We start from the raw sequence: 22,612 nt of genomic DNA, 5'->3' as shown, positions 1-22,612 counted from the left end.
CAGGAAAATCTCATCAGTTCTTTCATACAAATTCAAAATTTTCATTTACATGTCACATGAATATTAAGCATAGGACTATAAACATGTAATGCTATGTTACGTCCAAATTAGGATTGAATCACCTTCTGATGTCTTCACATTCCCTTGTTGCTCCTGCCACGTTGCATACATAAATCTCTTCTGTCTCCCTCTCTCTCTCTCTCTCATACACACACACATGCACTCAAGTTGCTACCTATAAATAGTGAGGCTCCACTACCACCCTTGCATACTCACTCAAGGTGTGCAGTGATTTTCGTTCACTGGGTGAGAAGCTCCTTGTTGGAGAAGCAGGGCACGTGCAAGTGTGCAATTCTTGGCTCTCCTAAACGCCATTGAATCAATTTGCACGTGCTCCCCTTCTCCAACACGACTTCCTCACCCTCCTTGCTCCTCTTTCTCTGTCATTCAACTGAACCTACCAACACTCACAAGGTAATTGCTTTCCCTCTGTCTTCCTTGTTAATTTCCCACGTAAATTTAGTCCCAGATTTACACCATGATTCTTGTTGTTATTAGAAAGAGTGTGAAGGATATCAATGCAACACTGTGGTCTCAATAAAGGAAAGATTAGTTACCGTTTTATCTTACTACCCTATGAACAGTAATTTCGTTACATCACCAAGTTATCATACACCATCATGCTGAGGAGTAATAACTAGAAAGTGTAACTCTGGATGTTTAAGCAAGAACTAAGAACACATATGTTTCCTGCTGTAAAGGGTGTGAATTATTTTATAGCTTAAAAGTGGATGTACATTATCTGCGCTTGTAAGCATTTTCTGATATATTTGGTTTATTGAACACTGTTGAGTCTGTGAGTGAAACTTATGAGGAAAATGTAACCGAGGTACCTGACACAACAGCGGGGCCATGGAGGAGGAGGTTGTTTTGAGTGTAATAGAGGAAAGTTATAATTTGCAAGGCTTGTAGTGTAATCCGAAATGATGAAACATGTTAATGAGTCGGTGGTACGACAGTCTAGCTGTACAAATGTTTTCGCTGTCAAAGAATCTTTTATGATTTATTTAGGTTTATGGTTTGGTTTGTTTGGAAAATCTTAAACCATGCATGGAAAATTTTATAAGAACGAGGAGTTGAAATAATAAAGTAAATGACTATTTGGTGTGAAAAAAAGATTGAAGTAGTATTGAAGAACAAGTAGGGGTAAGTAGAGGCAGGTAAGTGGATGGTTCGACCAGTTTAAGATTTGGTAAGTCTTTCCAAATGAGACATATAAATCTGGTATACGAAATAAAAAATATTATTTGATACACCTAAATTTTTTTATATTCATTTTATATTATTCTTATTTTTTATTTTTTTCTTTCTTGAAAAATTATAAAATTTTACACATTTTAGATTATTTTATTCTTATATTATGTGTCAAATGAATCTAAAAGTATATCATGATATTATTATCCGTCCGAAATGTATTTTAAGTCCTGTGATTAAAATGAAAAAAAAAAAATCTTTTTCTATTAAAGTGTATCAAAGAAATGTCTTTTTTTCTTTTATTTTTAAAGCTAAAATTTCTCGTTGTTATTTATATTTTTAACTGAAAATTATATCATAATTTGTAATATCAAAATTGAAAATCAGTATCTTCTATTAAATCTGTTTTTAAATAGATATATATATATATTATCTACCGTCAAGTGTAAGAAATATGGTTAATTAGGTGAGGGTGAACTGTTTTGTCTTGTGCCTGCACTATTCTTTTGCAGGAAAATTCTTCTGGAAAAAACAACATGGCTACAAGGTTCGGAAACCACAGTTCTGACTGAAGGGATGATTTCTTACGGTTATGTGAAAATGTGCATGTACAGTGCCATTTCTCTCTATAACATGAAAGAAATTAAAAATAAGTAGACCGGTGTAGGAAAATATAAATGAGCATTAAAAATAGATAAAATATTCATGACAATATTTATTTATTTTTATCTCTTTTTAATACTCGTAATCTAAAATAACAATTTTATTTTAAATGCATTAAAATGTAAAAAAAAAAAGTTATAATTTTAATTGATAACTAGTTATAAGTCTTAATTTCCATATTTATCATCTTTTCACATCTTTATGTCTTCTCTGTTGAAATATGAAAATATCCTTAAATATTTTTTCTTAGAACAACAATCTGTATGTATTATAAGACTACCATATCAATAATACACTTTATATTTTATATTTTCACCTCAAAATCATCACTAACGTGAGATATAACCAAAGATTATTTCAGAATTATTTTGTAATTCACTAAGAAATGCATTCGTATGAGAGAAAATATTATATTTTCTAATATGCTTTTGCTTTTTCAATCTCGAACAAGTTTAGAGACCTTTCAGTGTATCGAATTTATAAGAGATTTGAAATATACACTAACACGAAATGAGCTTTTAACGATAGTTCAACGAAAAAAAAAACTCAATGTCAAAAATATTGGTAACATATTTGTAAATAAAATGAAAACTCTCTAAACTTTAAACATTTGTTTTTATAGATTCGTCGACATCATATATGACTTCGAGCCGTTGAATTTATTCTATCGAGTTGTTGAGTTTAGGTGGTTATGCTATCAAACTCAGATTTTCAAACTCTTGTGTAGAACTTACCCAATGACGTTTGAGAGTAAACAACATGACATCATACACTTAGCCAAATTTTTTTAGGTATATGATTAAATGGTGTTTTTAGTTCCCATTGTACTTTGTTTCTTGTTCCTTGTATGTGGCATTGATTCTTTCTTTTGTCTTCACCATTATTGCTTTTATCTTAGACAATTTTTTTATTTTCTTTTTTTGACATGTTATTTTTAATTAAATTTTTAAAATAGGTATGAAATTTAGATTTATGATTAGATGTTGTATGTTTAAATAATTTTAGTTTTATTAAAATTTATTATAATTTTAGTTAAACACTTAATGCAACTTAGTTCCCATTTGAGATTTAGTACAAATGATTAAACTTTTAATAGTTTATATTAAATCTTGAATTGTCCGATTGGATAGTTTGAAAAAATTAATTTTCATTATTCGCTATAACGTATACATTAAAATTTATGCATAAATTTGATAAAAGTTCGATTGAAACCATTTAGTGTTGTTCTCCATATGCATACTTGGTTCTCCATATGCATACTTGATTGTGGTCATGAGGGATCACTTCCATTTGTGTATTTCGGAGACCAATGCGAAATGTTGTCAAATTTATGATGTTATATTTCTTCGTTACATGTTGGCAAATTATGAAAAATATTTTTTCCAAATGGGTAACGCCTAACCTACTAAGAGTTAAAAGTTTGAGATTGATGGAGTTTGTTACGAACATAGTACGAATCGAAACTAAATGAATGAACACCACATCAATGATGAGTATGAAAAAGGGGTTTCTAAGTTCTTGCAATATGTTCGAGAACGCACAAACTCTATGAATGAGACATATTTTTTTCCTTGTGTTTTGTTGTTTTAATCAAACATGTCAAGACTTAGGTACAATATGTGATCATTTATTCATCTTCAATATAATGTGGAGTTATACAGTTTGGACTTGGCATGGATAAGTATTACACAAGCCTACAATCTCAAGAGGAACAAGTTATGTGGACGAATGAATGAGTGATCATTTAGAGGACATGGTATATGATTTTTGTTAAAAAAAATTTGGAAGAGCTCATTTATATGATTTTCTCAAGTTTGATTCAGAGGAAGAGTTGTATCCAGAATGCTCTAACTTTACACGGTTGTCAGCAACTTTGAAATTGTTCAGTTTAAAAGCATGGTATGGATAAACCGATAAAAGTTTCATAGAATTGCTAGACTTGTTGAAGGAGATGCTTCTAAAAGATAACATGTTACTTATCGTAATTAGGAGGTGAAGAAAATTATATATCCAATGATTTTGGAATACCATAAGATACATGCATGTTATAATGATTGTGTATTGTATAGAGACAAGTTTTCTTCACTAAAGGCGTGTTCAACATGTGGTTTATCGCGATTTAAAAAGAAATTTTATGGAAATAATGGTGATGAAGACAAAGATGGTCCACCTGCTAAGATGGTGTGGTACTTGCGTACAACACCTAGGTTGAAATTATTGTTTTCCATTAAAGAAGATATGAAGAACTTGAAATGGCATGTTGGTGAAAGAAAATGTAATAATATTCTTCAACACCCAGTTAATTCCCACGATAGAAGAAGATTGATGAAACATTTCCAGAATTTGGTGTAGAACCACGAAACTTAAGACTTGGACTTGCTATACATAGTATGAATCCTTATGGGAACCTAAGTAGCAAACATAGTTCACGGTCAATTTTGTTGATGATTTACAATCTATCTCCTTTGTTGTGCATGAAGAGAAAATGTATAATGTTGTATGTGACGATATTGAGTTCTAAACAACCTGGAAATGACATTGATGTGTACCTGACGTCGTTAATCAATGATTTGAAAATGTTGTGGGAAAAAGGCATCAAGGTCTTCAATTCATATTCTCAAGAAACTTTTTATTTATGCGCAATGTTGTTTTACACTATAAATGATTTCCCAACATGTGGAAACTTGAGTGGTTACAGTTTTAAAGGTCATTTTGCATGTCCTGTTTATGAAGAAAATTAAAGCATGGTCATAAAATTGTGTATACAATACATAAAAAATTCCTTCCTTGAAATCATAATTACCACAGAATGAAAAAAAATTTATTGGAAGTCTTGAGGATGAAGTTGTGTCGAGACTTCACAATGGTGAAGAAGTATACAACGAGGTGAAAAACATTGACATTGTGTTTGGAAAACATCAAAAGAAGACCACTAAAAAAACATTTGGAAGAAACGATCAATATTCTTTTATCTTCCATATTGGTGTAAACATGACGTTCAACATTGTATAGACATGATGCACGTTGAAGAAAATGTATGTGATAGTGTCATTAGGACTTTACTAAACGTAAAAGGAGAGATAAAAGATGGAGTAAAAGCACGACAAGATTTAACTGACATGGGTTTCCGTTCTGAGTTACATCCACATTCAATTGGAGGACACACCTACTTGCCCTAACCTGTCACACTCTTTATAAAAAAGAAAAACAATTTTTGTATAAAGTGTTTAAGTAGTATAAAGGTTCCACAAGGTTACTTTTTCAAATATTAGTAGTTCATTTTCCATGCAAGATTTAAGGTTAGTTGGTTTAAAGTCCCACAATTTTCATGTGTTGATGCGACAACCTTTACCAATAGCTATTCTAGCCATCTTACCGTTTCTATTAGAGGTATTCTAAGATGGAAGATGACAAAAGTAGAGTTCAAAATAGTGGGGCTATCCTACAAGCTAAGGTTGTACACTTTGTTAGTTGTAAGGACAAAAATTCAATTGCAACATCCATGAGTTATTTCAAAATAATACAAGAAATACTGGAAGTTGACGATGTAAGTTTTAGACTTCCAATTTTCAAGTGTAAGTTGATTGATAGGAATTTGGGTGTGATGACAGATGACCTCAGGTTCACTTTGGTTGACCTTACCAAGATAAGTTATATGAATCAACCATTTATTATGGTTAGTCAAGCAAGACAAATATTTTATGTCACTGATCCAACTAATTAGAAATGGTCAATCGTATTGGAAGGAAAAAGCATGTGGAATTCATATTGAAGACTCTCTAGATATACTTGATACAACATCTTTCTCATCAAGAACCACTTAAGACAAGGTTAATGACATAGCTAATGACATCTATGCAATTCGAAGTGATCACAATGAAGGCATATGAGAGAAAACAATACTCTAATAGGCGTTTTTTTATTATGTTTGCCATATTTACAAATTTTTATTTTTCATGTTCTAACTTTATAGAGATAATTTGTTTTATTGTTCATACATGATGTACTAATAGTGTGTTTTCAGGTACGAGCTCTAGATTAGGAAAGAACAGTAGATTTGTGACTCAATTGATGGATGTTACAACCCGACAAATTTCCATGGAGAGGTTGGTGGTCGAGATTGATCCTCGATCTAGTATACCTAAAGGCCTACATGTAAAAAAAAATTGTTGCTATTTGGGTATGTTGGCCAAAACGCATGTCTATATTGTTATTACATCTTGGAATGACGTCTTGGAGATGGAGTAGAACCTACTATGGCAGGATATTTTTGTATGTTTACTTAAAATAAATATAATGTTTAATATGTTTTACTTAATTTATTAACATCATTTTTGTTTTCAACAGCAAAAAATTGCCATTCCAAACACTAAGCAAATTAGGAAGAAAGTCTTATCTCACATAGTCATCATATGGAGGGACTTCAAGACAAGGTTGACATGTCTCTATGTGTTCAGAGACAGGCAACATAACATTCCATGTGGGAGGTACAAAATAACTAAGGAGTGGATGCAATTTTATGCATCTAGAGAGTCTAGGGATTGACAAGTTTGTTTCTTAAATTTTTTGTATAGTCACACAAAGCATTCATTTGTGATTTATAGTTATAAATTTATGTAGTGTGACAAGAAAAAAGGATAGCAACCCAACAAAGACAAAAACTTAATGATGCACCATACGTACTCTCACGAGGTGACTATGCATTATTTAAGAGACGAATGAGAAAGTCTCGTGCAGATGCTTTAGGACTTGAGTCACTTGACCTAGTACCTACATCTGCTAGGTACAAGATATGAAAAAGGTTGCTCAAACTAAGTTTGATGGGCACATGACATCACAATTAGCTCAATTGATATTTGAAAAAATTATAAGTACATGGACATAATCATTATGGACCAAGGTCGGATTTTTATGTATGGATTTACTGAACCTTAGACTAGTCAACCTTCTGGAAACACAGTTGATCACAAACAAACATATTGGCAAACATGGATGTCTAAGTCAAAAAGAGAGATGTATCTTGCGCCATACATTGATGACTATGTATTACTGAATGTAATCTTTTATGAAGGTTTACTTAGTTAATTGCTAATTATTTTTTATTCATGATAGGACCCATTGCAAACTAATGGTCATCATACCAAGACAATGCATAATTGTATTGTTTTGTTCCCTACACAAGAAGATGTAACCTAACTTGAAATCCATGTTACAAACATAAGTGTTACTTTTTTTCATATCATCTACTTAGTTATATTAATATTAACCTATATTTCAAATGTTTCAAATTTAATTAGAATTGTGGGTAACCCATGATACAACAAATTCAAGTACTATATCCAAAGGTTGGAACTTATTGATCTTCAAGTTATTAATTTTTGCATGTCAATTTATGACCTTGATATGTGATTATTTTATTTATCATGTTTAGTGTAACAAGCAGCCAAAATCATGAGCATGTGGCTATTATGTCATGTATTGGATCAAAATCATCATTCGAGAATGAACCAGAGATGATTGGACTAAGGTAATAATATATATTTTTCACATATTACAAATCACATTAAACTTTAAACATTATTATGCATGCATAAGAAAGTTGTGTTATCTTTGCAGCGTTTGAATAATCCATCACCTATAACAGATGACACACTACAAAATATACGATAGGAGTGTACAACGTATCTTCTTGGCCGATGGAGTTAAGACCTATAATAACAATTGTATTTTGTTTCAAGACTTTAACTAGTCTAGTATTAATAGTTTTAGTTTTGATAGCTTTAATTTAGTGTTAGTTTTGAATAGTATACAAATTTAGTTTTGAATTTGTGCTTGAAACATTCAAAATTGTTCTAGATGTTTTCTATTTTTTAGGTTTGAGAAAATTGTACAAAAAAAGTTTTAAAAAAAGAGGCAGTAATTAACATATGCTAGTGCACTAACAAACGTCAATTGATGGTGAACTATCCCATAGTTGACGTCAGATGGTGTTTGTTAGTGTACCAACAATTATCCATTACTGCTCATTTTGGTTAGAAGGTGCGTCAATTGGTCGTCGGTGTGCTTTGAAATCTGTCATCAGTTGACATTGGACTTCTCCCAAAGTCGACAATATTCAATGTCTGTTTTCAATTCTGATGTTAATTTAACATCTTTAGCTAAGACGTAGAAGTATTTTCTGACATTAAATGTAAAAATAATGAACGTCAAAAGGCGTTTTTGTAGTAGTGATATAGTAAAAAAAAAATGTATTCCAAAATATAAGAATTAGTCTAAAAACTCTTATATGTTAATAATGTACAAAAATAATATGACTAAGAACTTTTTAATAGATTGATAAATAATTTTATATGTGTTCTAATTTTAGTTTTGCATGCTTTCATAATTTTATATTGCTTGTATTACTTATTTATTATGGGTATTTGTAAAATAGTGAAGAGTTGAAATTGGGGTTTCATAGGAGCAAGATGAATAAGTTAGGACTCTCACATTACTATAGAGACTCTAGTTGAACTATGTGGATCACACGTCCAACAATTGAATTTCAACAAGTTAATTTGACTCTAACAAGAAACGGAGGTTATATAAGAAACATAAGACAGTTAGATCATTTGAATAATTCTCTTGGCGTTTCTTTGGCTAGGTATATATAGACATCTACAATGCTACATTACGTTCTTCAACAATATGGATATATAGAGAGAGGATATCTTGTCGTTTGTTTGTATTTAGTACTTGATCACGTTCGAATGAGCAATTAAATTTTTGATAATTGCACTTTGCAAACAATTTGGTGATGGATGTCGGTTAGATCACTCCTTAATTAGAATGTGTTTCTAAATATATGAAGTGTTTTAGTAGGATTTCACATCTTTATGCAATCTAGTTAGTTGAGGATGACTATTTGGATGTTAGACTAATTCTCCATTACAAGTTTTCGATGCTAGGCATGATCATGATGACACCTAATAGGAAACTCATGCTTTATATATTGTTTGAGTAAATATTTTAATCATTGTAAGGAATATGTAAGTGATGGATCTTGACCAATAATTTTGAAGTAGCCAAAATAATATATACATAAAATTTATATATTTGAGCACGGTCACTGATACAATAAAAGTACATAATTTAGTATTGAAATCATATTGGATATTTCTCTTTAGAAAAATGATAATTTTGAAGTTGTAATAATAATTCATATACCTCAACCTTATTATTGTCACAATTTATAGTACACCTCGCCATAGGAATGAGACATAATATATTTAATCAAATCAGTTGGTGTACTTTACTCATCAACAACTTTGTTATTATTCTTTGAAATTCATTTCATGGAATTCTCATGTGAAGATGAGTGTCCATTCTTTCAACTAATGTATGGATTTTAATATCACTCTCCTCGACGACTCAAGTATTTGTTGATGCATCAACACTTTGATAAACAAATCCGCAATATTTTTTTAATCTAATAAAGTCAAGAAAAATAATATCGTAAGTAATTAAGTTTTTAATAAATTTATGTCTCACTCTTAGATTCTTTTTGTTTATTAAAATTTTAGCTAAATACATATTATATATATATATATATATATATATATATATATATATATATATATATATATATATATATTAAATCGATTGTCACAGTGCATTAAAATAAGAGGTATATATGCTTATTTAATAATGGTAAATCATATAAAAATTAAAAATAAAATCCTAGTAGTATCTACAACAATAATCTTTGTTTTCATGGTAAATCATAAAACAATTGTTTGTTTAGCACATTTCCATGATACTATCCACATAAAGTAAAACGTAACTAGTAGTTGATTTTTTGTCACTAGAATTAAATATCAATTAATATATTCTTCAATAATATGAATAAATTTCACAAATTGAATGTCATAATTAGAAGAACCACATATAATATTATTACTAGAAAAAATAATACTAGAGATATCATAAATAGTTTTAGTCAATTTATCCTTTAAACGACACATATATAGACACTACAAAAAAAATTGATATTATCCTCCATCGTTAATATATAAAATCTGTTGGTAAATTAAAATTATCAACGGTTAAAAATTTGTCTAGTAAAAGTGTTATCGATAAATTTTATTGATGAAATCAATTGATAAATTCGTTGGTAATTATCGACGAAAAAAATTCATTGGTAATTACAGTCTGTCGGTAAATATCACGATCTGGTTTATCTTTTTCACCCATTCTTATTCTTCTTTCTTTTATTTTTACTAATCCAGAAGAATGAACACATTCCAAACAAAAGGGGTAGTCTATCTTCAATCCAATTGAATCTTTCATTACAAATTGTGATACAATTCACTACAAGAAAAAATTGAATTACATATCGCCAAAATCCGTATATAAGGCCCAATGTGATGCGAGTAGTTAAAGTCAACATAATATTCCTTAGTGATGCCCTTTCCAACTCCATCAAGCCTAATGTGAAAAAGACCAATTTCTTCAGATGCACCATAAGTAATAGAGGAACAATCAGGACCACCATTAAGCCAAGAGCAATGAACTAATTTATCACACTTAGGAAATGGTTATTGCTAATCCAAATACAAAAGCAAATTTGACTTGAGAAACCAGCATCTCCTCTACATCTAATTACAATTAAAATAAATATTATAAACTAATAAATAATCACAAATGCTTATTGAGAAACCCTCATTTGAAAAAACTGAAGTTAGTACATTTACTTGTAGTGTTAGCTTGTTGAGACAACCTCTATTTTGGTAATATTCAATTACCTCTTCCAAGTTATCCACCTACCAAATTCACAATTAAAATTGACTTAACAAGCATCAGAAAGAGTATAAGCTCACAAGCAGCAAACTCAAGTAATGTTCATAAAACCTTCCAATCACCACATGATCACAACATGTTTATACATTTTAGTATATTATTTCCCCATTACATGTTGAAAGAACAAATTATTCAACCTTTATAATTTGGAATCAGATTACAGCTAAATAAAAACATAGTGAGTGAAGAAAGTATTTTATTTTTTAGGGTTTCATAAATAAAATAATAAATTAAAGAAATAAAATTAGGTAGGTGGGTTGGCGGGTCAACCCGATCTACCACGGGTTCAACCCGCATGAGTCGGGTTTAAATGAGTTGGATTGAAATCTGATCCGCATAAAAAAAATTTAATTTTTTCAAATCCAACCCGGCCCGAACCCGTGGTGAGCCGGGTTGACTTGCGGATTGTGACCCATTTTGACGGATCTAACTAATTGAAACCAATATGCACTGAAAATGACATAAACAGAACAACTTTAAAAATAGGGGACAAGGGGGAACCATACCTTAATAAGCATATAAAACAATGACAACATTGCGGGACAACCCCACTTTTGAAAAAGAAATGTCATATCAATACAAAAAATACCCAACAATAAATTGAAACCCCAAATACTACATATACTAACCTTAGATGCAATTTCCCTCCAATTCCAATGAAAATGTTGGATTCAAACCACCAATGCCCTGATTGCACTAAATCCCTCTACAATCTCGAACACTATGTGAATCCTAATTTCATTGCATCTTCAATCTCAAAGCCTTCCAATCTCCTTCCCAAATTGGTTTTCAAGAACCCTAAGTTCATGGTTCCTAAATTCAATTTTCAGAAACCTACTTCTTTAATCTTTTTAATCTAACATAGCGCATTTGTCACGTCAATTAATAAATCAACTCACAACCACAACTCAACTTAATTTTAATCTGTTAATTCAATTTAACATTAACAGAAACTATCATAATGATTAAATAATTATAATTACATTTTATAATTATAATAATTAAATAATTATAATTACATTTTATTTTCTAGTTATAACTCCTTATTCTTTAAGGAATTATTCCAAAAATTGTATTTGTTTTATTTACTATTATTTAAAAGATATTTTTGTTTGTTTTTTAAAGATACAGTAGAGCTACCAGTGGCAATGTTATGGGAGTGGTTTAACAGGAAAACTAGGCCTTAGGCTGTTCAATGCTTTTTGAACTTGCTTCACACTTAAAGCAGATTTTCAAAACACTCTGATCCAATCTAACCCTTGTTCTCCAAAAGTTCCAGTTTCCTCAACTCATGTATTTTCTCCACAAGCAATAGGTTAAATTCTCAAGAGGCAACAATGTTGCACGAGCTTTTGCTAGCGTTACTGGGCTACACCGGTGACTTAATCGTCGACCGGCGGGACCACCTCACCGCCGAATCCCCCATTTCCGATGAATGCACTTTCAAGCTCGCTCCCGACATCTCTTTTATCGACCCAAGTGACAGGTTCTAACTCTATCTTTTAATTTATTCTTCCGTTTTCCTAAATCCCAGAGTACAATTCTTTTACTTTGGAGGGTAATTTTTTATGGGTACGCTGAAAATTGAAACATTCTAATGGACTGTGTTGGGTGCAGAGAACTTATTGAGAGGATCATCGTGTTGGGGTTTTATTATAGGGAGATGGAGCGGTTTTCAGCTAAGTGCAGGAATTTAAGTTGGATAAGGTCTGCGAATACGAACCCTTTGGAGAAAAAGGAGAAGGGAAGTGTATATCGTAGGGCCCTAGCCAATGGCATTGTTGAAGTGCTCTCAGTTTATAGGTCTGCGGTTCTGCATATTGAACAGAAGTTATTGTCCGAAACCATGCCTATCTTGGCGACAGTTACTCAAGGACTTAACAAGGTAATTTTTTCTGTTTTCTCTTTTCAGTTTATTTAGACATTGATTTGATTTCTTTTCCAGTTTTTTAGCCTTTTGCCTCCTCTGTACGAACTCATCCTGGAGATTGAACGTGATGATATTCGTGGAGGTCAACTTCTTAATCTACTGCATAAAAGATGCCATTGTGGAGTGCCTGAGTTACAGACTTGCATGCAAAGGTATGCAGTTTGTTTTTGTTGCATAGTATTCTAGGTAGTGTTAAGATGTAGGTTATGTCATTCCAACTATGTGATTATTAGCCTCTAAATTTTGCTGTTTGTATTAGACTAGTAGTCAAAAAACATCTTGGGTTTTTAATTGTTAAGTCATGAATGTTTTAATTCTGTTAGTCAGTACAAATCTTTAATGTAGTATAAAAAATATAGGTGTGAAGTAAAATACTTGTTGGGTAGGTTAATGGTGGATATCATTTAGGACTAATTTGTTTTTTCTCATCCTTAAAACATCGCGTCAGTATTCTGCTTACACCCTTGATTAATTCTTATTAACTTTTTTCGGCTATTCTTGTCCAAAGCTTAGGCTTCTTTGGCATGGACACCAGGTCATGTATAACCAGCTTGCATCGTGGATGGTCTATGGGATTCTTCAAGACCAGCATCGAGAATTTTTCATTAGGAGGTAACTCGGTATTAATTTTTAGTTTGTCTCCTGTTGATATGCATGTAATTGTGTCTCAAAACAATTACAGGTGTAGGCTGATCTGGTGGTGTTATATTGCAAAAATGGTGTTTCCCAAGATCTATTTCAATATTTTCTGTTGTATGCTATTGTCACCACCATGACTGGATTGACTAAATAATACTTATTTGTTTCATATGTTATAATGTATGGAAACATCATGTATCATTTTGATCATATCTTATAATATATTGGATTATCCTTTGGGATTAACCTATTTTCTCACTAACTTTTAGGATTGGTTGCCATATTGTATCATCTTATGATTGGTCTCCTGTTAGTTGGAGTCTGATTAGTATAGATAAAGGGTTAGTACTCTACTTTTTATTATCATATCATAACATTATAGCACATCACATCTTACTAGGTGAATATCAGTTTCATATTGATTTTATTTCTTTTATTTCTACTCTGTCTCCACACTTAAAAGCCCCATAATTCAACATTATCCATTATATTGTATACCTGATACAACCTATCACCAAAATCATCAAAAGCTGAAAGGCTTTTAGCACCTCTGATCTCTCCCTTCCAAACAAGAAGATTATGCTAGTAAAATATATGATGTGTTTGGTACATGAAAACTAATTAGCTGGATCTTCGCTTTTAAACTTTGTGATTAATTTGGTGGTATTGATAATTTCTGGTTTCTTAGGTTTAGAGAACTCTTATCTATGATTCCTTTGTAATTATGTATTTGACCTCATTCATTTGTTTTTCAGGCAAGAAGATAGAGATATAGGAAGCAACTCATCTCATCCAGACATCTCTGAAAAGTTGGCACGCATGTCAACGGATGATGCATCATTGTCTGATTGGCACTTGGGCTTTCATATATCTTTGGTATTGTTAGCTAATTCTGGTCATGTCATGACTATTTCTTTTGAGTGTGTTTGTTTCAATGTTTAAAAATTTATTGTTGAGAATGTGAACTTTGGAATTTAATATTTCCATGTTTGTTATACTCCATAATAGAGTTTTCCTATGTCCTGTTTCAGACCTGGAAAGTAGTAATACCTTGTGTTTTCTTCATTTTTCTTCCTATACTAGGGTTGGGAAAGTATTATTTCCATTGGAATTTGGGAAATTGTTTTCTAACCCAACTATAGCTTTTGTTTCTACTCTTAATGATTTTGAACTTTAAAAGATATTCCGAGGAATATTAAAATCTAACCCAACATATTTTTAATGTACTCAGGAATAGCATTTTTTGTTATAGTATTCTTGGGAAAGTCATTCATTGGTATGCAATATTCCTTCAAACAAACATAATTTTTTTCATGAATGTTGCTTCGTGTTTGTAAGCTTTTATGTATCAATGAATTCCATGTTTCATTCTTGAATGAATTGGATTTTGTCCAGTTCAGTTCAGGAGTTCTAATTGTCCCCATCTTTATATTGACAGGTCACTAATGGTTGTTGCATACATATTTTACTAATTGTACATTTTGTTTTGCAGGATATGCTGCCAGAATATATACCTATGCGTGTTGCTGAATCAATTCTTTTTGCTGGAAAAGCTGTTAGGGTTCTACGAAATCCAAGTCCCTCCTTCCAGTCTGGGGATGCTGTGCATCCTCAAATGCCTAAAAGTTTTCAGAAGATACATGGATTAGCAGGGCGTTTTCATTTTCATAGGGAACCTGCAATTAATATGGGAATAGGAGATGATTTGCTTCCACAATCTGAGGCAGATAAGATTGAAGCAATGCTTCTGAACCTAAAGGTTTTCATGTCCTGCATTTCACTCAATCTCAGATGCTGATTTTCCAAAGCTGTTTTATTAAATAGTTGGATTGTTGGCAGCCTTTTATGTGTCATACTTCTTCAGTTCTAACTAACTGACTAATTAATCATTCTTTACTATTGACATTTCTGGTTAGTTTTTAGACAAACTCATTATTGATTTTCCACAGGAATCATCTGAATTTCATAAAAGATCATTTGAATGTGCTGTGGACTCTGTTCAGACTATTGCAGCCAGTCATCTCTGGCAGGTGCTTAACATAAATCTTCTGTTCGTGTATTTATTAATTTTTGAACCATTTCTGTTCGGAGCCTTCAATTTCTATTCCGTTCATTTCTGCAGCTTGTGGTTGTACGTGCTGACTTGAATGGCCACTTGAAGGCATTAAAAGACTATTTTCTATTGGCAAAAGGAGATTTATTCCAGGTAAAGCTAGAATTATCTAATCTATACTAGCATTTTGAATGGCAGTCAGTGTGTCAACATGCGAATTTTGTTTTTGTTGTGTTAGAAAAAAACTGTTTATGCAATGAAAAGTCGAGGTTGGGACAGGGAGGTGATATGATCAAGAGTGCTTACCTTACCATCATGCCAACTCTGAGCTCACAACACCTTACATCTGATGGGCGTCTTTCCTATTTAAACCATTGGACATGGACTCCGTTGGGTTGAACTTGGCCCACAGACCCAACATATGCCCTCATGACCCTTTGCACATATAAGGGGGAATAGGAGTTTTGAACTTTTGATAACTATCCATCTATCGAATAGTGATGTCAATGATATGTTTTCTCCTTTTCTGCGTCCGTTTTTTTAACCCTTGAAATTGATTATGGCCATATTTATTTTAAAAAGATACCCACTTTTTAGGTTTATGAGTTAGTTACAAATAATCAATTTATTTTATTGAAATCAGAAGTTATTTAAAATAACTTCTCATACAATCAATTTTTTTTTTTTTCAAAAGTGGTTTTTTATTGTAGACAAACATAAATTGATTTCAGCCTTTTAATTGCTAAATTATTGTATATCAGAATCACTGCTTTTTAAATCTTTAACAAACTGGTCATATATTGGTTTTATCATAATTGTTGTGTGTGCGCTTGTCTCCGTGGCCATATTGTATGACATTATGTTTAATCAGTCAATATTTAGTGAAATTTATGGTAGATTACTGAATATTTTTGAATTTTGATAGTAGCTTGAGTAATTTGTAATTGATATATTTTGGTAGGTAGGTCAGTTTCTCCTGTCATTTGTGGATCTCCAACATCTGCATTGTTTTTCATTTCGGAATTATCTATTTTTGTGAATGGTAAAATAATTCTTTCAATCTGTATTTTGGTTTGATTTCTGAACTACTAAATAATTCAGTTACAAATAAGGAGATGTTGCAAATTGGTTTAAACTTTTAGCTAGAAAATTAGCGTTGGGAAGTGTCTCATTTGTATCCCGTGCCTTAGATATGTATCCCGTGTCTCAAACTTCAGTTTGTCTTGAAATTTTAACTTTAATGAAATTATACTGACATCTTTGATCTACTCATTATTTTCTATGCAAGTGTTTCCTTGAGGAAAGTCGGCAGTTAATGCGACTGCCACCACGCCAGTCAACAGCTGAAGCTGATCTTACGGTCCCATTTCAGCTGGTCTGTTTAACTTATGATATGAATATTTTTTGGCTTCATGCCATTCAACATGTTCAAATTCTTAGATTCACGAAGCTTAATTGCTACTTCTTTGAAATGCAGGCTGCATTAAAAACTATTGGTGAAGAAGACAAATATTTCTCTAAAGTGTCCCTGCGGTTAGGATCCATATTTGTTATTTTTCCTTCCTTTTTTTCTAGCTTCATGCTGAGCTGTTACAAACATCGTGTGCTAATATCATCTCTTCCTCCTTTAGGATGCCTTCTTTTGGAATCACAGTTAAACCTTCCCTAATAGATTTACCAAAGCCAACCTCTTCTGTGGATGGTGGCACTGGTGCTTCACTTTCAAATGCTTTATCAGAAATGTCAGTAGATGGTTGGGATGGTATTGCACTTGGGTATTCTGTTGATTGGCCTTTACATTTGTTCTTTACTCAAGAAGTCCTGTCTAAGTAAGTTACACAGCTAATGTTCTGCGACCAAGGGCTGAATCTTTTGTCTTGCTATTAATTTTAGCTATACTAGTTCTTCTAACTGGAAGCCCTTTATGGTATAAAACTTCTTAAAATGTGTCATGGCTTCTTCATATACCAAGTGTGCAGGATGTGCAAATATTACATTATAATAAGGGCCACTGGTTTAAGAGATATACATATTATTTATATGTAGGGGATATATCTTGTGAGACCACTGATTTAGTTTAGACATGAGGACCATTGGACACTCTCGCTTAAATGGTCAGGACTGAAAAAAGTGCTTATAAAAGTCACATGACTTTGTGTTTAAATCTTGACATTTAATATTCAATAATCACTTTATCAGGATTTGTCCCTCCCTCTCATACAAAAACAATGCTTTGATATTATGGTCTTGTGTGAATAGATTCATAAGCACTTATAGAAGAAAATGAAAAAAAAATGAATCAAAGTTCTTCAAAAAGTTAAAATAAATTCATGCACATCATATTCTAGAGAAGAAACATGAGAGCATTAATAAAAGTTGAAGTGCATGAGTTAAATTCTACTAATGGAGTAACTGGTTAATTTTAGCTTCATATTTTTTTTTCTTTCAGAAGTACTTAAGGAGAATTTTATTCAAATAGGGCCTATATATCTTAAATAAACTTATTATGTTAGTTTTAGGTCAGTAACTTTTCTGCACAATTAACACTTTTTACAGGTACCTTAGAATATTCCAATATTTACTGCGGCTCAAACGAACACAAATGGAGTTGGAAAAACTATGGGCATCTGTAATGCACCAATATCATAGTGATTTTGCCAAACGCCGAAATGATCAAGAGAAGAGCTCAGAAACACAGCAGAAACAACAGAGATTTCGACCAATGTGGCGTGTTAGAGAACACATGGCATTCTTGATCAGAAATCTCCAATTTTATATTCAGGTTGTCGTTCACATCTTATCTTTGATGTTAAATTTGTTCTATTGCTACTACAAATATTATTTGAACTTTGAAGTAATTGTGGGATTGATAAACCAGTTCAGCACTGCTATATTTTTTTTATTATTCATGCACTCGGGCGCAATATGCTGAATATACTAACAAAAAGTCATCTGAACATGTAAAAACTTGTATTACAAAGCATTCACAGTCAATTAGGCAAATACTGTCAAATGTAACATAACCAAAATGTCCATTGTCCAACAAACATAGAGAAGCTAGTTTAAAATTATAAAATAGCAGATTTATATCTTGTCCAAACATGTTGGGATCTGTGAAGAAGCATGAGAGACTGATATGAACCTTGGGGAGTACTACTACACCCCAAAAGCTTAGCCAGGCTAGACATCATAGTTGGAGATTCCGAGATCTTGTAGATTCCGCTCTAGAATTCCATACTCAAGTCTTATTCCTTGCAATTCAATCCTAAAATCCCATTAAGCTTTGTACCCTTGTTCCACAAGAGTTGACTATGTACTATCCCTTTGCTAGCTACCCTTGTACAAAGACCACAGTGCTGTGTCACCACTTGTTTGCTGTTGAGAGACAAAGTGAAAAGCTTTTATGTAAATTGATAAAAACTTAGGGAGAACCACACCACAAAAGCAAGCAAATCTAGCTATAGTAGTAAGAGAGCGCCTAAGGCCTTATAAATCCCTTACTTTTGATGTAAGACTTGAGTTCTTACCTTGCAATTTGATTATAATTTTGTTTTTGTGTTGAGCACAATTTTAATTCTTAGAAGTGGTATTGGTAATCTTTTAGGCCCAGTTAAGAATTTGGAATGGACTAGGCTGGTTATTTTGTGATTCCATGATATAAGACTGATTTTAATTTTAAGAAGGTGCAATTGTTAAAATTAGAATTTACAGGCTCAATTTTAGTTCAAGTATTCAATTTCATGTTCAAAATTCTAGCTTCCAAATAGGTACTAAATGAAAGTTATTACTATTAGCAAAAAAATTCAATTTGTGTTTGGTTTTAGCGAAAGAAGCACGTTGATGGTGTCCTCATTACAATTTTCTCGTGTGTACTGTATTACAACAAATAAAATGTGTTTCACATTTAAAATTGTGCTGTCTTTTTGCAGGTTGATGTGATAGAGTCTCAATGGAATATTTTGCAATCTCATATTCAAGAGTCTCACGATTTTACAGAACTAGTGGGCTTTCATCAAGAGTAATAATTTTTGTATTGCATGGTTTTAGTGTTTACAGTCTTGCTTGCTGAGCTATCTCAACATGCATACTCTGAAAACCAGCACGATCATGGGTTTTCATAATTGCTCTTTGTGACCATTGACTCAGTAGGGCAACTTTTATACTATTGCTCACATACAGGGATCATCTTTTACTTTTTATGGTCAAAGATAACTTTAGTTTCACTCTGCTGCTATTGTATACGGATAGTAATAGTAGATCAGAATAAAGCTTCCTGTACCCTGAACCAGTGGTTTAATGAGAAATAGGAACTTGGTTGATGTGAACTTTATTCTCTTTGGATGCATGTGTTAGGTGCCTCGATGGTTAAACTGTTACTGCTTTAGGAATGATAACTCCGCTCCTGTGCTTTGTTTTATTCCTTCTGGTGGCTATTTGACTTTTATGTCTCCAACAGGTATCTGTCAGCCTTGATTTCACAAACTTTCTTGGACATTGGTTCTGTGTCGAGGATACTGGATAGTATCATGAAGCTTTGCTTGCAATTTTGCTGGAATATTGAGAACCAAGATAACTGTTCAAATACTTCTGAACTGGAACATATAGCCGAGGTGATATGCATTGCCGGTTTTGTTTACCAAATAATTGTACAGGAATAAGTATCTCAATAAAGCCATTATTGCCATCATACAGTGTTATATATTAAACGTAGTAGGCATTTTAATTAAGAGAAAAAAAGATACTAATCTATGATCATCTTATTCAATCTGTCGTGTAAATGCCTTATTCAGGCTGTAATATTATGATATATTTTGTATAGCAGAAAATACTCTTGTTTCTCCATATAATTCATGATGATTTAATAATCAATGATGAGGGTAAAGGTTATGATGATAAATATGTGAATTCTTTAGCTGTACCTTTTAGGTCTACCATAAGATAGGCTAAATTGGATTTGAGGAACTTCAGAATGGACTTCTAGACAATATTATTTATCTACTCTTGAACTTGTCTGGTAGTAGTTATGCAAAGTACAATATAGTTGCTTCTTTAGGTTCTGTTCACGAACTAGCTTTTTTAATGGAAGGTGACAAAAATTTATATGGGAATGTCCGCTTGAGACCTTCTATTTCCCCTCAAATATCTGAAGTTCTACCTCATTTGTCATTTATTCTCTAACTTATACTGTCAAAAAATAAATTTTCTCTCTTCACTTCAGACTTATTCATAGAAATTTACTCTACCTGGGGATAAATTGCTGAGGCGGGTTTGCATTTAAAATGCAATCTGTTTGTAAATAATATGATCATCCTCTTTTCCTCCCTGTTTCAGTTGATTGGGCCTTTCCAAATTACTGGTTTCATTTCTATATTTTGTATTAGATCTCCATCCTTTACTGAACTCTATCGTTTGTTTTGATTGTTTACTTATTGTTTGCTTTCTCTAATCTAACAACATATATAGGAATTCAACAAGAAATCAAATTCCTTGTACACTATACTGCGCAGCAGCAGACTTGCTGGAAGTCAGCGAGCCCCGTTTTTGAGACGATTTCTCTTGCGATTGAATCTGAATTCCTTCTTTGAGGTAAAACAACCGGATACATACTTAGTCAGACTGTTTAGATCAATATTTCTAACTGTTTGTTATTTTGTCCCTTAACAGTCAACTGCAAGAGGAGTTCTGAATGTTGTTAGGCCACGCCCTACACTTCCTGCTTTAAACCAACAGTAGTATCAACATCATTCCACCACACAATTGCAAAGTTTCTTGCTTCTCGCCGTATGTGGCATGTGAGCTTCAGTGGAGTGAGTGGCAGAGTTTAATTTTGACATTCAAGTCGCGATTGCTGTTTGACCATCATGCAACTGTCTTCTGAAAGTCAGTTGCGTATACCACTTGCTATGTGATTCGTGATCCTAGTTTATTTTGATTGATTTTAATGTAAAACTGGTCAGTTTGGAAGGTGGTTCGTGCTTGTGGTATTTGGTGGCTGGTAGAGATGGCTGTTGCATTTTGTAGATGTTAGCAGTGGTATTTGTGTATAGTATAATGCAATTGATTTTTAATATTATTACTACATGCTAAACGTAGGTGATCCCGCGTGGTTTTTTGTTTGTTCCAAGATGTCTTTCACCTTCAAGCTTCTTGCAATTGGCCAATGAAGTCTGGCATCATTCCACAGAATTACTTGCTTACTTTACGAATGAAAACTATCGATCATAAAAGAAACCATCTCGATGGCATATTATCATCGATAGTGTATTGATCATACATTATCATTCTCAATGCCTACGGATGATTCATGCACAAAAAACATTGATGGTTGTTTTTGTCAAGAAGTGTGAAGGAACACTAGCAGTGGCTATGCAGATGTAACTTTTCATTGTATTTTATTAGCTAACAGAATCGAAAAAAACAAGTTTTGGAAAAATATAAAACTATTCTGCTTAAAAGTTGGAAAGAAAGAAAAACTTAATAATGTTTGTTTTACACATTTTATGGGATCCAAGATGAATGGAAATTTAAAAAACGACGAAAATTAAAGAAATATAACGAATTATTTAAGAGAGGAAAAAAACGTAAAATGAATAAATAGGTGTGAAAAATAATAATAAATAAAAGTATTGGACTAATAAATATTGTGAAGATAAATACCAATTATCGTCCATTTATTATTTTAGTTGAGACCAATTTTTTTTAACTTATTCTGCTTCCAATACACCTTTATTTTCCATTTTTAATGAATTTTTGCTCGCACTAAATAGTAAAAATGAAGACCAGAATGTGATTCCACGTTTGTGGTTGGTGTGGAGGAAAATCATGATGAATTTCAAACTTTGCGTAAATAAATTGCTTTTGCATAAAATGATACAAATTGTTTTTTAATTTTTCCTACCACAAACTACGTCTAAATTTGCTCAAGAAAACGCCCACTTAAACAAGCTGAGAAAATACAAATTCACTCAAAATTCTATTCGTTATACTATTAATTGCAACTTCCATTTTTATTTTTATTTTTAATTTTCTCTATATCTATCTTTCTTTCTATACTAGTTTACGATGCACATTTTTCAAAAGTAAAGCATCAACAGAAAAGGAATAATTGGAGAATGAAAATAGTGTATAAAAGTTTAGATAAAAAATTATATGCAAGAAGAGGTTAGGTGAAGGGTGTAGGTGGCTCCTCTACAAAGACTAAAATATGAAATAGCAGGTAGATACTGAGATACATG

The 22,612-nt window shown here is 32.2% G+C and overlaps 1 protein-coding gene across 1 annotated transcript; it reads left to right on the top strand.

Annotated features, from left to right (window-relative positions):
- The first annotated feature begins 11,902 nt into the window (after nt 1–11,902).
- Nucleotides 11,903–21,494, top strand: LOC106772319 (gamma-tubulin complex component 4 homolog). Its single transcript, XM_014658682.2, has 16 exons — nt 11,903–12,241; nt 12,373–12,640; nt 12,701–12,837; nt 13,199–13,297; nt 14,080–14,200; nt 14,817–15,083; nt 15,274–15,354; nt 15,447–15,530; nt 16,666–16,752; nt 16,855–16,910; nt 17,009–17,206; nt 17,934–18,159; nt 19,307–19,395; nt 19,834–19,987; nt 20,841–20,963; nt 21,042–21,494. Exons 1-16 carry the CDS (start codon nt 12,093–12,095, stop codon nt 21,108–21,110), a joined length of 2,208 nt encoding a protein of 735 aa, XP_014514168.1. The 5' UTR covers nt 11,903–12,092; the 3' UTR covers nt 21,111–21,494.
- The last annotated feature ends 1,118 nt before the right edge of the window (nt 21,495–22,612 follow it).

The sequence above is a fragment of the Vigna radiata genome, chromosome 8 (assembly GCF_000741045.1).
Source record: "Vigna radiata var. radiata cultivar VC1973A chromosome 8, Vradiata_ver6, whole genome shotgun sequence".
In the NCBI taxonomy this organism is placed as follows: Eukaryota; Viridiplantae; Streptophyta; class Magnoliopsida; order Fabales; family Fabaceae; genus Vigna; species Vigna radiata.
The sequence above is the reverse complement of the archived record's forward strand: the minus strand, read 5'-3'. Positions and strand labels throughout refer to the sequence as shown.

What these genes read in the sequence shown, in the direction of transcription:
- LOC106772319 (XM_014658682.2), top strand. Translation starts at nt 12,093, where the DNA reads ATGTTGCACGAGCTTTTGCTAGCGTTACTGGGCTACACCGGTGACTTA. An exon ending in TGGGCTTTCATATATCTTTG is followed by an intron (nt 14,201 to 14,816) that starts GTATTGTTAGCT and finishes TTTGTTTTGCAG; the next exon opens with GATATGCTGCCAGAATATAT. An exon ending in ACTCAAGAAGTCCTGTCTAA is followed by an intron (nt 17,207 to 17,933) that starts GTAAGTTACACA and finishes CACTTTTTACAG; the next exon opens with GTACCTTAGAATATTCCAAT.